Source organism: Macaca fascicularis, chromosome 7 (genome assembly GCF_037993035.2).
Source record: "Macaca fascicularis isolate 582-1 chromosome 7, T2T-MFA8v1.1".
Lineage (NCBI taxonomy): Eukaryota > Metazoa > Chordata > Mammalia > Primates > Cercopithecidae > Macaca > Macaca fascicularis.
In genome coordinates this window covers 103,682,189-103,701,512 of record NC_088381.1, presented here as the reverse complement: position 1 = coordinate 103,701,512, position 19,324 = coordinate 103,682,189, and the positions used below count along the sequence as shown (strand labels likewise).

The following is a 19,324-nucleotide window of genomic DNA, read 5'->3' as shown; positions in this document are numbered from 1 at the left end:
GTGGGTGGTTGTGTGCATCAAGGGTGGAAGCACAAATAGACTACATTCCAGACTGGGAGAGGAATGTGCAGAGGAGATAATATTTGGTTTTCTGTACACTAAGTTGTAAATGTGTTGAGAGTAATAGATGGAAATGCCCAATGGGCAATTTGAATATATAACTCGGGTAAGGGTAGAGGCTAAATTTAGAATTTGTTAGAATCTAAATGGTAGCTGAAGCCAATGAGTGAATGAAATCTTCTAAAAGGAGTAGAACGACGGCCTAACATGCAGCCCAGAGAAAAACAAAGAGAAAGTAGAAGAATGATCTTCAATAATGACCTAGAAATTAACTAACCCAGTGTTTCTGATGATTAGGAGAAATAGGCATCATCATATACTGTTAGTAGGAGTGTAAATGGTACAATTTGTTTGCAGGAAAGTTTGGCAATATCTAATAAAATACAAATTTTCCCTACCATTTTTTGACCCAGCAATTCTACTGGAAATTTATGCTACAAATACACTCCTTCCTAGCGTCAAAGATATATGTACAACAATGTTCACTGCAGCCTTGTTTAATAAGAAGGAAGAAAGAGAAGGAGGGACGAAGGAAGGAAGGAAAACAGCAACCTCAGTGTTCATTAGTATTGTGTTGGCATTCCATACCATAGAATTCTATGTGGTTATTCCATAAAAATAAATACCATGTGGTCATTAACAAGAACAAAGTAGATCTCTGGAAACTTCTATGGAAAGATCATCAACATGCACTAGAAATATTCAGTGATGGGGGAAAAAGACAAAAAAAAGAAAAAAAAACAACCAACAATGTATATTTAAAAAGAAAGAAAAAGAGAAGTTATATTAGTTCATTTTCATGCTGCTGATAAAGACATAACCAAGGCAGGGTAATTTATATAGGAAAAAGGGATTTAAGGACTTACAGTTCCACATGGCTTGGGAGGCCTCACAATCATGGCGGAAGGCAAAGAGGAGCAAGTCACATCTTACATGGATGGCAGCAGGCAAAAATAGAGAGTTTGTGCAGGGGAACTCCCGTTTTTAAAACCATCAGATCTTGTGAGACTCATTCACTATCACGAGAATAGCGTAGGAAACACCCTCCCCCATAATTCAATCACTTCCCACCAGGTTCCTCCCATGACACAAGAAAATTAATTCAAGATGAGATTTGGGTGGGCATACAGCAAAACCATATCAGAGGTATAGGAGAATACATGTAATGTTCCTTTAGTGTAAATAATAGGCCTGCTATACCCTTTTCTACTTACCTGGCAGAAAAACAACCAATATAAAACATAGAATCTTACAGAATCTTTTAAAATCTTCAGAATGGAGGTACAAGAAAAGCAAATCCAGGGACCCAGGAGAGGTCACAGAAGGCACCAGGCAGGCAGCAGCCTCACCTTCTTGAGTCTCCTGCCTTGGCAGCCTTGCACAGAGTGGGCGTGAGCCATGACCTGTACTGAGAATTTTCCTGGGCAGGTGCACAGGGGAGGAGGGAAAGAAAAGCTCTAAAAGAAGGGAAGGGTGAGTGCACACCCTTGAGCTCCCCTCTTTATGAGAAACCCGAGATGCCCAATAGAACATTTAGGCCTGAGAGACGGTGTAGCTCAAATGTGTGCAGGAAAGACCCAAAGCAAGTTGGCCCTTGTGTAGTGGATAATCTGTTATTATATGTACCTATATAAATACATCTGTAAAATAAAAGTTAACACCATGGAGTGTAAGGTTCAAATAAAAAACTACTAGTCAATGAATCATCTAAAAAGTACCTGAAGTCTTTAAAAAAAAAACTTCCTTAATAAGTGCAATTAACCATAGATGTACTTAAACATAATATACTGAAATCACGCATTTGTCTTCAAACAAGTTCAAACACTTTACTATCTCTGCTATTAACAATGCCATTTTCAAAATACTTCAATAATAAATGAAATATGATATTTCCTTCAACATCCTTCTAACAGCCAATGTCATTTAGCCTCTGCTTAAGGGTCTGGTTTTCTCTCAGCAGTTGAACATCATTCCGTAACCTTTACTAGCAGAGATAAAATGCTACCACATGGCTTCTGAACTAGAATTATGATAATTCTCTCAAAAGAATGCAACAGTCTTCTGGCAAGGTCACCACCTCAAACCTGTATTAAAAATGGGAAAACAGAAAAGGAAGAAAAAAAATAGACTCTAAAGACTGTTACTACATAACTTCTTCTCTTGACCTTCCTTTAATGTGTCTTGAAAGGGAACAAATTAGCTTCAAGTTTAACAGCAAAGAAATTTTAGCCTTCTACCAGTAAACAGACATATTTTTCAGAAAGATTAGCAACATAAGATAATCAACAGTTTTAGAACATCCAGACTATAAATTTTGGACCGAGTGCAGTGGCTCACACCTGGAATCCCAGTAAATAATCCCAATGTAATCCCAATGTAAATTATTAAACTGACACTTGGTGTACACTTTAATCTGCTGTAAATTGACCAGTCTAACATCTCCAGAATTGTCACTTTGGGGCATGTATTAGTTTGCTAGGGCTGCCATAACAAAATACCGTAGACCAGGTGGCTTAAATAACAGAAATTTATTTTTTCACAGTTCTGCAGGCTAGAAATCCAAGATCAAAGACATGATTAACTTCATCACCTCTCTCAAGTCCCTATCATCAAATATAGTCACATTCTGAGGTACTGGGGGGCAAAGTTTCAATATATGAATTTTGGGCTGGGTGTGGTGGCTTAGGCCTGTAATCCCAGCACTTGGGATTACGGCAGGCAGATCATGAGGTCAGGAGTTCAAGACCAGCCTGACCAACATGGTGAAGCCCCGTCTCTATGAAAAATACAAAAATTAGCTGGGCATGGTGGCATGTACCTGTAACCCCAGCTACTCAGGAGGCTGAGGCAGGAGAATCGCTTGAACCCAGGAGACGGAGGTTGCAGTGAGCCAAGATCGCACCACTGCACTCCAGCCTGGGCAACAGAGTGAGACTCCGTGTCAAAAAATAAATAAATTGTGTGTGTGTGTATATATATATATTTTATCCCATAACAGATCATATAAAGTTTCTCTACCTATGAAATAGAAAGACGACTTTGGCCCACGATGACCAGTGAGGAACTACCCCTGTTAAGCCCTAACTGACACACCAGCCACAACTCCTGTACTTCATCTATAGACAACATAACGAACGTTCATTTTCTCTAACTCCATTCTGAGCATTCATGTTCTTTTTAAAATATTTTATATTTCCTCATCTTTATCAACTAAAATAGTTTGCATTCCAATTTAGCAAGAAACCACATAAATCCTAAGTAATGTATTAATTCATCCTACATCCATTTTTTTTTTTTTTGGAGACAGTCTCACTCTGTCACCAGACTGGAATGCAGTGGCACGATCTCTGATCTCCACTCATTACCTCCCACCTCCCAGGTTCAAGCAATTCTCCTGCCTCAGCTTCCCAAGTAGCTGGGACTATAGGCGTGTGCCACCATGCCCAGCTAATTTTTATATTTTTAGTAGAGATGGGGTTTCACCATGTTGGCCAAGCTGATCTCAATCTCTTAACTTTGTGATCCACCAGCCTCGGCCTCCCAAAGTGCTGGGATTACAGGTGTGAGCCACCGCGCCCAGCCTATCCTACATTCATTTTCTTATAAGAGAAATTCATTTTAGTTCAGTTTTATTGTACCAGATTTACTGGGTCCAAAAACAAAAAGAAAAATGTTAACTTCTCCTGTAGGTGTTAAGTAGATTTTTTCTCATTCTCTTAACTCTTATTGTAACAGAAATTAAAGTGCACAAGACCATCAAAAATACGTGATTTGGTTGTACCCTAAATATGGGGCACATGTCCTCAGGACCTCCTGAGGCTGTGTCATGGGGGAAAAAAAATAATATACATACATACATACATATATATATATATATGTATATGTATATGTATATGTATATGTATATGTATTCCAGCCAGTTGTGCTGCCATATTGAAGGTTTCAATTCTTTCTACTGTTCCTGAAGCTTTGGAAGTTTTTCTTCATTTTAAATAATTATTAATGAGGCATACATGGTTCTGCAACTGGTGTTCCAAGTAATGCATACATCAGAACAACTTTTACATGAAGAAGGCTGCAAAAAGTACTCAGTGTCCAGCCCACCAATACGAACAGTGATAAAGGGGACAAATCAGGAGTGTGCCATTACTATTTGCCAATAATTACTAGTTGAAGAATTGCATTAGTGATACTTTGACAGTATCTCTTTTTACAAACTGGGAAACAGCAGGAGGGGATGGAACAAACATGAAAAACTAGGAGCTGTGACAATAAAGGTCCAGAAATTGGTCCTGAGACAGAAGCTGATCACAAACACAGGAGCAGCAGCAGCCACTACATCACATTTTGGAGTTTCTAACAATTTTCCTAAATTAAACTTTATGACCAGACATCTAACAGCAAACTGCCAACAACAAAATATATTTTATAGCATTTTAGTCATAGATAAGCATATGCTTTTCTGAATTTTAATATTATGGTAGAATACTACATATGATATAAATACTAAAGTTTTAAAAGTAAATGTACTAAATCATAGTTTTAAAATAAAGATTTTCTAGGCCAGGTGCAGTGTCTCACCCCTGTAATCCCAGCACTTTGGGAGGCCAAGGCATGTGGATCACCTGAGGTCAGGAGTTTGAGACCAGCCTGGCCAACATGGCGAAACCCCGACTCTACTAAAAATACACAAATTAGCTAGGCACAGTGGCACGCACCTGGAATCCCAGCTACTCAGGAGGCTGAAGCAGGAGAATCGCTTGAGCCCGGGAGGTGGAGGTTGCAGTGAGCCAAGATTGTGCCACTGCACTCCAGCCTGGGTGACAGAGTGAGACTCCATCTCCAAAAATAAAAATAAAAATAAAAAAACAAAGATTTTCTATTTAGAATTTCATAACTTACACTGTACCTTTTAATCAAAATACAATATATATGCATATATTTTAAAATTAAGTATAACTTAGCTGTCTTGAAGATCTAAATATACCACAGAAAGTGCTAGGATTACAGGTATGAGCCACTGCACCCAGGCCACCCCATATCTATTAACGTAAACCAATTCAAATCTTTCTTAGAAGTGGATAGGTTATAAAAAGAACTAAATACACATAAGTAATCCAAGACACTACAAATCACACTCAAACACATCTTTTTATTATATACTAAATTTAAAAATACAAATCTTATTAAAAATGCTTATCAAACATTGTATACATAAGTACTGTCAAATACTATTGGGTTATGACATTATGTACATTTGCTAATGTTAGTTAGAAACAGAACAATGTAATATCACTTTGCTGACACTGAATTTCAGAAGTTAAGTGTTTTAAAATTTGGTAACTATGAAGTAGTGATCTGCACAGGAAGATGTTTGGAGAGGTAAAATAATAAGAAAACAAACGGAATAACACAGATATTTCTGCAGTAAGTGTTAATGAGTAGATTTCTTCCTCATCCTCTTAACTCTTATTGTAACAGAAATTAAAGTGCACAAGACCACCAAGAATACTCGATTTGGTGTACCCTAAATATATACTACAGCCGGCTGTGCTGCCATATCGAGGGTTTTAATTCTTTGTACTGTTCCTGAGGTTTTGGAAGTTAATTTTGAATGTGGCTAAGGGAAGGGAGGCCAACACTTTCTAAATTGCACCAAATGGCCTTAAAGTGTAGAAATACCAAAGATAAAAATATTAATTTGGAAACAGATTCAAGGAAATAATCCCTGTCTACTTTGCCCTAGGAATAAAATTAGAATAGGACACAGTTTTACCTCTGGAAAATGCTTACTAAAATCTGTTTCAAAAGACCAGACGTGTACAGCAAGCACAATACTGTCAGTTATTGTTCACCACTTATATACTGCATCATAAATACCAGGTATAAATACCTGCCTCTAAAGGGCCACTAGAAATACAGGTAGAAGCATGTGATCACTTTACGCTAATTTTACTCATTACGTATAATTTGTAAAAATAGGTCATCGCCCCACCATACAATTAAGGAAGAGGAAAAGAAAAGTTGCTATTCTACAAAAGTGCTCCTTTTAGCTTTCAAACCCAATAGCTTAATTTTGGGTAAAACAAGATTGTAAGGTACGGCCATCAGTTCTAAATAAGCTGATGATGCCATATATACATCCTCATATATACACATATATATATATACTCATATATATATGTTTAAATTTCAGTTCTGATTTAACACTAATGTACTAGTACAAACCATTTATAGGAAACATTTTATAGACCTTATTTACAAACACACAATGAATGACAAAGATATGGAAAATTTTTAAAATTGCAGATAAATGTAGTCATAGTTTACTAAAGATAAAACAAATTTGCATAACTTTTTTAAAAACCAAAGAAAAATCTTTAGAAAGAAACCCCTAACATATACAGTATATCTGTTGGTCATCAGACCTAAGAGGCAAATCAACGTAAGGATCATGATAAAATTTTTATTACTGTTTCTTTTAATAACATATCAATGAGATCTACTTAGAGTACTACCTACAAATACACATTCTCTCATGATTCAGTGAGAATATTAAGTTATTGAATACATTTTTTTTACTCTCATGGCACATTACATTTGGTAACACTAATAAGGTAAATTTAGATAACACTTAAATCATGATTATGAATGTTTAATTGAATATTTTCCTTTCTGTAGCTGTGAAATGTAAAGCTTAGATTTGCTTCCATCAGGCCTCTTAAACCAAACTTCATCATGGTTAATTGTTGTAATTACAGCACTAAAAAGAAAAAAAAGAATGAATGAATGAATTACAATATGTCTCCTCAATTCATTTTAGATTATTACCTATATAAAACCAAAATAAACTGGCCTACAACAGTAGACTCTGGTACATAATTGTCGTTTACCAGAATGCTGCATATCAGCAGTGCATGCTGCCAAAAATATCACATTCAGCAATACTTAGTAGATCATCCTTCTTTTCTTAATAGAGTTGGTAAAATTTACTATTAGCACTATTAAAAGCACGTTCTTCCTACTCCATCCCCACCCCACCTCTTAAAAAAACAAAACAAAACTGGAGTTAAAAGCACTACTTATCTGGTATCATACTTGTAACTCATGTCAGCCCTGGCTTCAGAAAATCTTTCAAATACTAATCTCTAATTCCCAATATCAAACCATCTACAGTACTTTTATACCAGTTTTTTTTTTACACTACTAATCTTTACATAAAAAGATCTACTTCTTGAAATAGATGTATATTTTATTCTTTTTTAAAATTATATATTTTTTATTTATTTATTTTGAGACAGAGTCTCATTCTGTCGCCCAGACTGGAGTGCAGTGGCGCAATCTCAGCTCACTGCAACCTCCACCTCCCAGGTTCAAGTGATTCTCCTGCCTCAACCTCCCAAGTAGCTGGGACTACAGGCACATGCCATCATGCCCAGCTAATTTTTGTATTTTCAATAGAGATGGGGTTTCACAATACTGGCCAGGCTGGTCTTGAACTCCCAACCTCGTGATCCACCTTCCTCGGCTTCCCAAAGTGTTGGGATTACAGGTGTGAGCCACTGCACCCGGCCTAATTATTTATTTTTTAAAGAGTGAATAGGAATTTTTTTTTTTTGAGACTGGGTCTCTCTGTCACCCAAGTTGAAATGCCACAATCAGGGTTCAACCTCCCAGGCTCAAGTGATCTTCTCACCTCAGCCTGAGTAGTTGGGACTAAGGGTACCTGCCACCACACCCGAATAATTTTTTTATTTTATAGAGATGGGGTTCTCTACAAAAAGACCAGCTAGGGCTGGTCTCAAACACCATGGCTCAAGTGATTCTCCTGCCTTGGCCTTCCCAAGTAATGGAATTACTACAGGAAAGAGCTATTCTACCTGGCCTCATCTCTTTTTAAACAACTCTTATGCTAAGTAGTGGTAAAATATCTCAAAAACAATAAAATAAATAGAAGAATCCAGGAGTATCATATATAAACTAGTAGTTAGTTCAATGAGCTTCTATGAGAAAAGCTATTATACACAATGTCCTAAAAATTTAAAGACAAAATTATAATCTTACAATTAAAACCACTGTATTTGGAAAATGTGTACTGTAGACTAAACTCAAGTTGTTTTATTTACCACCGATACCTACAAAACCACATTTTGTTACCACAGAAGGTACTACTCTGAGAATTATATCCTACATCACTGGAGAATGAAAGATGATGAACATTAATATTTTCAAAAGGTCACAACCACATAAAACTTAGAAGGCTATATAAATAGTTTTATAAACTTTATTTAAGCCTAGACATATTATTAGGACTTTTAAAAGGCAGTTTTCAAGTTACACTTCATTGTTGTTGTTATTGTTAGAGAGACAAGGTCTCACTCTGTTGCCCAGCATGGAATACAGTGGTGTGGTGAAATGAGGCCAAGAGCCTCAAACCCTTGGGCTCAAGCGATCCTCCTGCCCAAGCAGCTAGGACTATAAGCACACACTGCCATATCTGGCTAATTTTTTTTATTTTTTGTAGAAACAGGGTCTTGCCAAGTTGTCCAAGCTAGTCTTGAACTCCTGGCCTCATGCAATCCTCCTGCCTCGTCTTCCCAAATTGCTAGGATTACAGGTGTGAGCCACAGCACCCAGCCCTAGGTTATACTTTAATTACTATTAATCTTAAGGGTTTTATTAATTTTCCATTTATTTCCTACTCTAATTGATACAAATTCTTTTTATCTAAAATACTCTAACACATCCAAAAAAGTTAAAGATTACTAGTTCCACCAAAAATTCCTAATAGTCTGGTTTAAGGGTCATTATAGCACAATCCTAACAATTCATCTACTAGAAGAATTAAGAAACAGGATCAGCTACCTGGCTAAATAATTTCAACATTTCCCCTTGCATTAAAGTTTGTGTTCATAAACTTAATATGAAGTCTGGTTCATACATATTAACACTGCAGTCCACACATGATGTAAGCCATATGTCAAGTGAAAAAAAAGGATCCACAAGCAACTAATGATATAGGTACACTATGGAGGCAGGAAATCTTTCATTGACAACAATGTTGTAAATGACAATACTGAGCAACACTGAAATAATAAAGGCTTTTTTACCTTGTAGGACATTCATCTTTTTTATCTATACATATTGTTTGTCCACGTATATACCATTCACCATCATAATACAGTCTTCCCTCTTCAGATCTAGCACTGTGCAGATGTTTTTCCAGTTTCACAGGTGCTAAAGGGATCAGTTCAAAAACCGTTATATTAATAAAACACTGTCAGAAGAACAAAGGGTCCGAATATTAAGAATTAATATCAATCCATGCATATGTAAAAAAGGACTAAAAATATTTCTTAAATAACAAACCTAAAATGTAATAAAAAGATTTATTTCTTACATTCTTTTAAATAATCATTAAGTTTTTAATATAACTACTAAACAAAGCTAAACAATGAACAATAAATCATCAATTGATTAATCAAGTACCAGAAGGGGAGGCAGGTATGTTATCAATTATTAGTGCTAATTTTAAGTAGTATATAAAATATAAATTGCCATATTTCAATTGAAAATTATACTTATTCTTTACCCTGCAGGCATCTGATATATCAAAAGAAGCAGAGTTTAATACATGTTCCAAGTGTTCCCCAGGCTTTTAATTCTAAAAAGGAAATGTCCTAAGTACAACTTCTATTTTTAAATTCCAGAAATCATCTGGCATTAGTCAGATAACTCATACAGGAAAAATCATCTTTTTTATGGAAACACAGTGTCAAAAGCATACCATGAAGTCATTCAAATGTTAGCTCCTGAGAGGGCTTCCCTAACTACTCTACCCACTTCTCAGCTAATTGTTATCTCAACTGCGCAGTTCTTTTAGAGTAATTACTATAATCTGTAACTATTTTCTTAACTGTTTATCTACATATATATGATTCCACCTCCCCTAAAGAGGCTTCAGGAGGTCCATCTTTTTTTTTTTTTTTTTTTTACCATTGTATCCTCAGGGCTTAAAATACCATCTGGTATATTCTTTCATTTAACAAATGTTGTCTGAACACTTCCTATACACAAGGAAGTATGCTGGGGAAAAAGCTGTGACCAAAAGAGAGATGGTTCTAGCCTTTGTGGAGCTTACAATCCAGTTAGGAGATAGACAAAATTAAAAAGTACAAATTGAGGCCGGGCACGGTGGCTCACGCCTGTAATCCCAGCACTTTGGGAGGCCGAGGTGAGTGGATCACGAGGTCAGGAGATCGAGACCCTCCTGGCTAACACGGTGAAACCCCGTCTCTACTAAAAATACAAAAAATTAGCCAAGAGAGGTGGCGGGCGCCTGTAGTCCCAGCTACTCGGGAGGCTGAGGCAGGAGAATGGCGAGAATCCGGGAGGCGGAGCTTGCAGTGAGCCGAGACCGCGCCATTGCACTCCAGCCTGGGCGACAGAGCGAGACTCTGTCTCAAAAAAAAAAAAAAAAAAAAAAAGACAAATTGAGTGAAGTGCTGTAAGTAAAACTAATAGGATACAATGCTGAAGATAACAAGAGTGGGAGGGAGACACACTCAACTATGATAATGAGATTCTCAAAAGGAATCTATTACCCAAAAATGTTAAGAACCACTGCTCTACAGGTCTAGGCAGCTGCTCTGGCAGTTAATTCCCCAGGGCAAATACTGCTGCAATGTCCTCACATAATACAAAGTTTAAAGGAATCACTGGGTTAAAAATAAAATGGAATTTTTTTTTCTTAGAGATGGAATCTTGCTCTGTTGCCCAGTGTAGTGGTGTGATCATGGCTCACTGGAGCCTCGACCTCCAGGGCTCAAGTGATCCTCCCACTTCAGCCTCCCAAGTAGCTGAGACTACAAGTACACACCGCCAAGCCTGGCTAATTTTTGTATTTTTTGTAGAGATAGGGTCTCATCATCTTGCCCAGGCAGGTCTCAAACTCCTCGGCTCAAGTGATCCTTCTGCCTTGGCCTCCCAAAGTGCTGGGATCACACTAGGCAAGAGCCACCATGCCCAGCCTAAAACAGAAATTGGTCTCTTACAGATGACTTAAGCTGTTTAAATGTGACCAGAAATTCCTTTCCTAAGTATTTCAAATATGTTTTTCTTTTTAATCTAGCTTCATTGTCCTTAGAAGGATTAGGAAATCTCACCTATAGTGAAAGAAGGCAGAAATGGAGAAACTTATCCTAAACACTAATGTCAATCACATTTTGGCAGTGATTTTAGACTTAAAAAAAAAAAAAATCAAGGAAGTGTAACTTGATATGAATTTTACTAAGGCATATCAGAATGTGTAAATGTCAGCATTCTGATCTCTCTCCTCAGAAAATGCACATGCAGAGTTTTGCACATAATTTCAGAGGATTCACAGAATCTCTGAAGCCAACCCACAAATTCCAAATACTTCCGCTACAGAATGACAGAGCCCATAAAAAACACCGCATAAATACTTTTTGAGTTACTGATCCAGTATTAGCAATAAGAATGTAGCTAAACGCTGAAAGAATTATACCACATTCAGAAATTTTGAAACTTTTACATGAAACAATGACTCCAGAAGAATTCCTCATAATTTCAGGTACGGTGTTCACTGATGAAATAAAACCACTGATGGGAGAGTTCTTTAGTATGTAGATGATTTAACAACCTTGATTCAACAAGTCTCCAAAGAGAGTATTTCTCAACTCAGACTAAATGACTTACGTTCCGTTTTCACTCTGTGTGGCCCCAATGTAGCCATTGCCTTAATGAAAAAAAAAAAAAAAAAAAAAAGGAAGAAAGAAGTCTGAGTTCAGACTGAAAATATATTTTGGTGTCCATTTAATATATACAATACTACTGATTAACTCCAGAACAAAGACAGTAAAGTATAACCATTAGCTGCTCTAATAAATTTTTAATGTCTAAGACCATAAAGAATATGAGGGATAACAATTTCTCCTAGAGATGTTTTTAATACCTGAAATAATCTCTAACTCTCAACTAAGAAATTTACAAAAATGAAAAACTATAATATGGAAAACAAGCCTCCACTTTTAGGCAAGAACAGAAAAGACTATAATTCTTGAATGTTTAATGATAGGATGCAAGACACATAAGGGTTCAAATGTTCTTTTGTTCAACAAATATTTATCAAGTGTTTTCTATAAGCCAGAACCAGCTAAAGGACTAGGCACGGATGGTGATGTTATTCTTTTTGGGCAAACTAAATAAATGTTTTTTGGGCTTTTTCATAAATTATTAGTTATATTATAACAGAAAAAATACAAACTGCTGACTCTAACCCTTAAAATATCCTTGTAGTTCACTGTTATCTGTAATAGTATTAAATTGCCTTAGAAAAATGTTGCAAAAGCAAAGCATATTTACAATAATCATATTTTGATGTACTAATAAAAAAACATAGCATCTTAAAAAGACTATGAAAATACACTCGTGTTCCACTGCTCTTTAATCATACCTTCCTAATTGTTGTCCAGTCTTCAAGAATATCAAGATCTTGTAGCATATAAACTATATAGGGACGTTGAATAGTCAAGGTCAATTTAGCTGTAAGAATAACACACTTTGAATTATATTTCCAAAGTACTATGTTTCAGCAAATGGAACAATGATTTATGGGCATAATGCTTTGGCATCCTAAATTCTAACTTCAAATTATTCTTCAAACCACTTAGTACCAGCATAAATACAGTCTAGTACTTCTGATGTCATAACTACATGCCCTTAATTCCATGATATCATTGATTGTAATATATATCACTAACCTAATCACTGGTTTTTAAGGTGGAGGGGAAAAGATGGGGGTAGAGGGATGGTACCATAGGGAATGCCAAAACTGAATATACATATTAATTTATACTCCAATTTCGGAAACATTTAAAAATGTTTTTAAAAAGTACACGAAGCTAGGCACAGTGGCTCATGCCTGTAATCCTAGCACTTTGGAAGGCCAATGCGGGCTTGGGCCCAGGAGTTTGAGACCAGTTTGGGCAACATGGCAAAACCCCATCTCTACAAAAAATACTCAGGAGGCTAAGGTGGGAGGAGCACCTGAGCCCGAGAGGTTGAAGCTAAGGTGAGCCATGATTGTGCCACTGCACTCCAGCCTGGGTGGCACAGTGAGACCCTGTCTCAAAAAGACAAAAAAGTACATGAGAATTAAACAATCATACCGTATACTAAATGGCTATTTCACATCAAAGCCCTTGGTGAACAACAAGTCACATTAATTTTCAAAGTTGAGATCATGATTGAATTTCTTGTCCTCTCCCACCTCCCTTGACTTAAAGTATATACTATATCTTCTGTCTTCAGTCATTTTATAAATAAATCATCTTTTGCTTATTACAGGATCATGCAAATAAAGTCAATGTTTACAAATAAAAGTTATAAAGGCATGCACAATGGAAAAACATATATCAAGAAAAAAAGAAACAGAAAATTTGGAAAAGGATATCTGAAACAACAACTGGCTTCTTTTTGTCAGGACTGAAAGGATCCTTCCTCTTTTTTCTTGACTGAAGTTCATCATTCCACAGCTCTGGCAGGTAAATAAAGATTAAGTATTAGTGGGTTTCTGGTGAACGAAGGAGAAAAAAAGACTATAATTTTACGGTGGCTATTTAGTCACATGTAAAAATGTACAAAACTTCATTGGCAGTTGGGTATATATACATTAAGCTGTACATAATTTCATGAGTGCTACGTGTTTAAGTTTTCCTCTGCCTTTATTAAAGCAAAAATCAATTTGGCACTTAATGACTAAGAACCGATTACCATACTGTCATGCACTTTGTAAAATTTATATTACATGCATTGTCTCACCTAATCCTCAAAGCTACCACTGAGGTAGGTATTATTACTATTTTCCTTTTACAGACAAGGAGATTGATTTAGAAAAGTGAAGTAACTGTCCATGGTCACCAGACTAGTAGGTGAGGGAGCACTGGCACTAGGCTCAGCTTATCTGACATCCCATGCTTACCCCAAAGAGAAGTAAACTTTGTAACAGATAAAGTAATATATACTCAAGAACTGTAGGATAACCTAGTAGACCTTCCACTCAATGCAGAAAACCTTTCTGTAATACCCTGAAAAAGCCAAATTCACACTTGACTGATCTAATCATTAATAAGTTATTCCTTTTTCTGAAACAAAAGTCTATCTCCCTATAACTTCTATCAGTTTGTCCTACCTTGTATGATGTCAAAAAGGTTTTCATTCCTTCTTCCACATGACAGTCTTTTAAGACTTTCAGGGGAAAATATATACTGCAGCTAACTTCCAATACTATTCTTTTTTTTGTTTTTTGGGAGAGTCTGGAGTGCAGTGGTGCCATCGTGGCTCACTGCAATCTCGAACTCCTGGGATCAAACGATGCTTCCACCTCAGTCTCCTGCATAGCTGGGACTATAGATGTAGATGTGCAGCACCACATCCAGCCCTGACACTATTCTGCCAGTAGGTTCCTGTCATACTTCTGTTTCGTCCCTTGTCATGTGCTCCATTTTATACATCTTTCTAAAGTGTGAATTCAAATTACAATAACAATATAATCACCATCACATGAAATTCTTTAGAGCTCTTCCCCTTTTCTTCTTTCCTGGGACATTTCATTTACATAATATTGGTATTAGAAGACTAAGATATGATGAGACACTACAGTAAACCAAAGGTTTGGTGCCACTCAAACATCACAATCATATCATTCTCCTTACCTGAGGTAATATCAATGCTGTGCCTATCCTCTTCAAGCCTTCTTATCTTCTCCTCTAGTTCACTCTGGACTGTATCATATAGCAACAGCTTTTCGCTCTGGGGAGAAAAACAGATTATACTTAAGTAGAAGGAAAAAACTTGGTGTATTTTAATTAAGAGTACCAAATAACTTAAAGCACTTTAATATATGATGCTTTTGTTTGCTTTTTCAATTCAATTAAAAAATTTAAAGAAGAAATGTCAAATACATGAAAGAAATAAAACTAGAAAACACAGAATCTATGCATAGATTTAACTACATGCAATTACATTCTGTATAAGAACATCTAAATTATGGTAAGGTACATTTAGAGGTAAATATTTACTTAAAAAAAAACTCATAGCAAACCCCTATGGCCCCTTTTAAACATAAGTAGGTCCCATCTGTCACCATAATGGAAAACTTATCCTATAAAGTACATAATTATAAAATGGATATTTTCTCAAAGGAATAATAATTGGGTCATTATGCCTCACTAATATCTCAGCATCATATTAAAATAGGCAAAGAGAAAGATTTAAGTACAAATTTTATAATTATTTAAAATAATTCAATTATAGTCTAAATTATAAAATGACAGACTAATCATATCCAAATCTCTCCACAAAATTATAGACAGACTGAATCGCTAAAACAGACAAGACTGGCAAATAGACTAGAACCCAGGTCTACTAGCTCTAGTCCATGTTTTTAATTATATAATGCTGTAGCCCTAATTTAGAAAGCCATAAAATGTACGTAATATATAAAGATTACATAAAAAACCTATAGCCACATGTTTATCTCTAGTGAAGGATATCAGATGATTGGATATAGCTAGATGTGACTGTCTTGTGGAAGCTATTGGGATATAGTTGGATATGACTATATGTAGAAAACACAGGCCACACCCATGTAGGCTGTATTCCTGGTGTCAATCAGGAAGCCCTCTCTCTTGAGTTTGAAATTTAGAAACTAGACATGCTTGAAGGGTTTCCTGAGTGTCAGGGAAAAGATGGCTTGTATGAATTTGAGGCAAGCCAGGAGCTAAGGAGAAAGCAACGCTGAAAACTAAAACTAGATTTCACATCAAACATGGTTTCATTGCATGCTGTTCTCTGTACTTACTTCCTTCTGCTTGTTCCCTTGCCTTTGGTAAAGCCTTATGAAATATTCCAGCCTTATCTATATTGTGCTACAAGACTTGGAAAATATCAGAGAAAAAGGGAGTACAGTCCCCCTCCACAAGACCATGGTAGCAGCTATAAATAGATCCAATCTCCCCAACCAAAGATGACTCTAAATGCAGGGCTGGAGTGATAAGCCTTTTGCTTTTAAGAATATGAACATTTAATTGGAGTATTCTCTTTTCTTCCTATTGACAAATTAGGCCAAGTAGAAATTCTTTTAAAAATCTACTAATCATTCTTTATTATTTTTTAAAAAGCCACAATGAAACTGAAATGTTTGAAGCATTGAAAGCATCTCTAAACATACCAGAAGTATACTTTAAAGCAGAACTGCCATGAATCCATTCTCATTCTTATTTCTCTTTCTTTTTCTTGGAAAGTTTTCTCCCTTTTCTCTAGCTTCTCAAGACCCTCAAAAAGCTCCCCTGAAGGGAAAATGAAGCCCTAATGGAACAGCTAGAAGATACCAAGAAAAGAAGGGGGAAAACTCTCTTGCTTTGGTGACTGTGGAGGTTTTTTTATATATAAACACTTTAAGTTCTAGGGTACATGTGCACAACGTACAGCTTTGTTACGTATGTATACATGTGCCTTGTTGGTGTGCTGTACCCATTAACTCGTCATTTACATTAGGTATTTCTCCTAATGCTATCCTTCCCATCCCCCCACTCCACGACAGGCCCAGTGTGTGATGTTCCCCACCCTGTGTCCAAGTGTTCTCATTGTTCAATTCCCACCTGTGAGTGAGAACATGCAGTGTTTGGTCTTCTGTCCTTGTGATAGTTTGCTCAGAATGATGGTTTCGAGCTTCATCCATGTCCCTACAAAGGACATGAACTCATTCTTTTTTATGGCTGTATAGTATTCCATGGTGTATATGTGCCACATTTCATTTTCTTAATCCAGTCTATCATTGATGGACATTTGGGTTAGTTCCAAGTCTTTGCTATTGTGAACAGTGCCGCAATAAACATACGTGTGCATGTGTCTTTATAGCAGCATGATTTATAATCCTTTGGGTATATACCCAATAATGGGATGGCTGGGTCAAATGGTAATTCTAGTTCTAGATCCTTAAGGAATCGCCACACTGTGTTCCACAATGGTTGAACTAGTTTACATTCCCACCAACAGTGTAAAAGTGTTCCTATTTCTCCACATCCTCTCCAGCATCTGTTGTTTCCTGACTTTTTAATGATCGCCATTCCAACTGGTGTGAGACGGTATCTCACTGTGGTTTTGATTTGCATTTCTCTGATGGCCAGTGATGATGAGCATTTTTTCATGTGCCTGTTGACTGCAAAAATGTCTTCTTTTTAGAAGTGTCTGTTCATATCCTTTACCCACTTTTTGATGGGGTTGTAAATTTTTTCTTGTAAATTTGTTTAAGTTCTTTGTAGATTCCGGATATTAGCCCTTTGTCAGATGGGTAGATTGCAAAAATTTTCTCCCATTCTGTAGGTTGCCTGTTCACTCTGACAGTAGTTTCTTTTGCTGTGCAGAAGCTCTTTAGTTTAATTAGATCCCATTTGTCAGTTTTGGCTTTTGTTGCCATTGCTTTTGGTATTTTAGTAATGAAGTCCTTGCCCATGCCTATGTCCTGAATGGTATTTCCTAGGTTTTCTTCTAGGGTTTTTATGGTTTTAGGTCTTATGTTTAAGTCTTTGATCCATCTTGAGTTAATTTTTGTATAAGGTGTAAGGAAGGGATCCAGTTTCAGTTTTCTACATATGGCTAGCCAGTTTTCCCAACACCATCTATTAAATAGGGAATCCTTTCCCCAATGCTTGTTTTTGTCAGGTTTGTCAAAGATCAGATGATTGTAGATGTGTGGTATTATTTCCAAGGGCTCTATTCTGTTCCATTAGTCTGTATCTCTGTTTTGGTACCAGTACCATGCTGTTTGGGTTACTGTAGGCTTGTAGTATAGTTTGAAGTCAGGTAGCATGATGCCTCCAGCTTTGTTCTTTTTGCTTAGGATTGTCTTGGCAATGCAGGCTCTTTTTTGGATCCATATGAACTTTAAAGTAGTTTTTCCAATTCTGCAAAGAAAGTCATTGGTAGCTTGATGGGGATGACACTGAATCTATAAATTACCTTGGGCAGTATGGCCATTTTCACAATACTGATTCTTCCTATCCATAAGCATGGAATGTTCTTCCATTTGTTTGTGTCTTCTTTTATTTTGTTCAACAGTGAAGGTTTCTATGTTCAATAGTTATTTTGGGTTTGTTGTTGTTGTTGTTGTTTTCTGATAGGAAGTCTCCCTCTGTCTCCCAGGCTGGAGTGCAGTGGCACGATCTTGGCTTACTGCAAGCTCCGCCTCCCGGGTTCAGGTCATCTTCCTGCCTCAGCCTGCCGAGTAGCTGGACTACAGGCGCCGGCCACCACACCCGGCTAATTTTTTGTATTTTTAGTAGAGACGGGGTTTCACCATGTTAGCCAGGATGGTCTCAATCTCCTGACCTCGTGATCCGCCCGCCTCAGCCTCCCAAAGTGCTGGGATTACAGGCGTGAGCCACAGTGCCCTACAGTTATTGTGGTTTTTAAAAAAATTCTACTCGGCCGGGCGCGGTGGCTCGCACCAGTAATCCCAGCACTTTGGGAGGCCAAGGTGGGTGGATCACAAGGTCAGGAGACTGAGGCCATCCTGGCTAACACGGTGAAACTCCATCTCTACTAAAAATACAAAAAATTAACCGGGCGTGGTGGCAGGCGCCTGTAGTCCCAGCTACTTGGGAGGCTGAGGCAGGAGAATGGCATGAACCTGGGAGGCGGAGCTTGCAGTGAGCTGAGATCGCACCACTGCACTCCAGCCTGGGAGACAGAGCAAGACTCGATCTCAAAAAAAAAAAAAAAGCAAAAAAACAAAAAAAACTACTACTCATAAGTATAGGTTTAGTTTCAAGATCCCACATCCCTCTAGTCTCCACATCTAGACTTACTGATCCTACTTACTAATAACCCCTTTCCCAGGCTGACACCGATGCTGTTTCTCATCAGGAGACCTTCAAAGAGCTCCAGGAAACTGGCCCCAGGCTTCCATTATTGTACCCACCTCACACGGTCCTGTATTCAGAACTAACTCCTCTTTGGCAGTTCCCTGACTTACATGCGTCACAATTCTCAACTTCTATCAGGACTGCAGCCCTGGAAGATTTTCATGGGCTAATATTATCAGAGACTGACACATTAAAAAGCTACAATAGTTTTTTTTTTTTTTTTTTTTTTTAAGCATACTGCATTGGAATAAAAAAATGCAGAACAGAATTTTAAAACTCAGAAACAGACCCTGGCTATGGAGAAATGACAAAGGTGA

The 19,324-nt window shown here is 37.1% G+C and overlaps 1 protein-coding gene across 4 annotated transcripts in view; it reads right to left on the bottom strand.

Annotated features, from left to right (window-relative positions):
• Nucleotides 1–5,192: 5,192 nt before the first annotated feature.
• The window catches only part of BRMS1L (BRMS1 like transcriptional repressor), a 49,421-nt gene continuing 35,289 nt past the window's right edge, over nucleotides 5,193–19,324 (bottom strand). For all 4 annotated transcript variants that reach the window (XM_005561090.5, XM_005561089.4, XM_073997240.1 and 1 more), the window contains 6 exons: nucleotides 14,796–14,892; nucleotides 13,535–13,618; nucleotides 12,536–12,600; nucleotides 11,779–11,818; nucleotides 9,171–9,297; nucleotides 5,193–6,823 (listed from right to left, as the gene is read on the bottom strand). In XM_005561090.5, coding sequence (XP_005561147.1) covers nucleotides 6,706–6,823; nucleotides 9,171–9,297; nucleotides 11,779–11,818; nucleotides 12,536–12,600; nucleotides 13,535–13,618; nucleotides 14,796–14,892 — 531 coding nt within the window. In that variant the 3' untranslated portion in view covers nucleotides 5,193–6,705. The remainder of the gene's footprint in view (nucleotides 6,824–9,170; nucleotides 9,298–11,778; nucleotides 11,819–12,535; nucleotides 12,601–13,534; nucleotides 13,619–14,795; nucleotides 14,893–19,324) is intronic.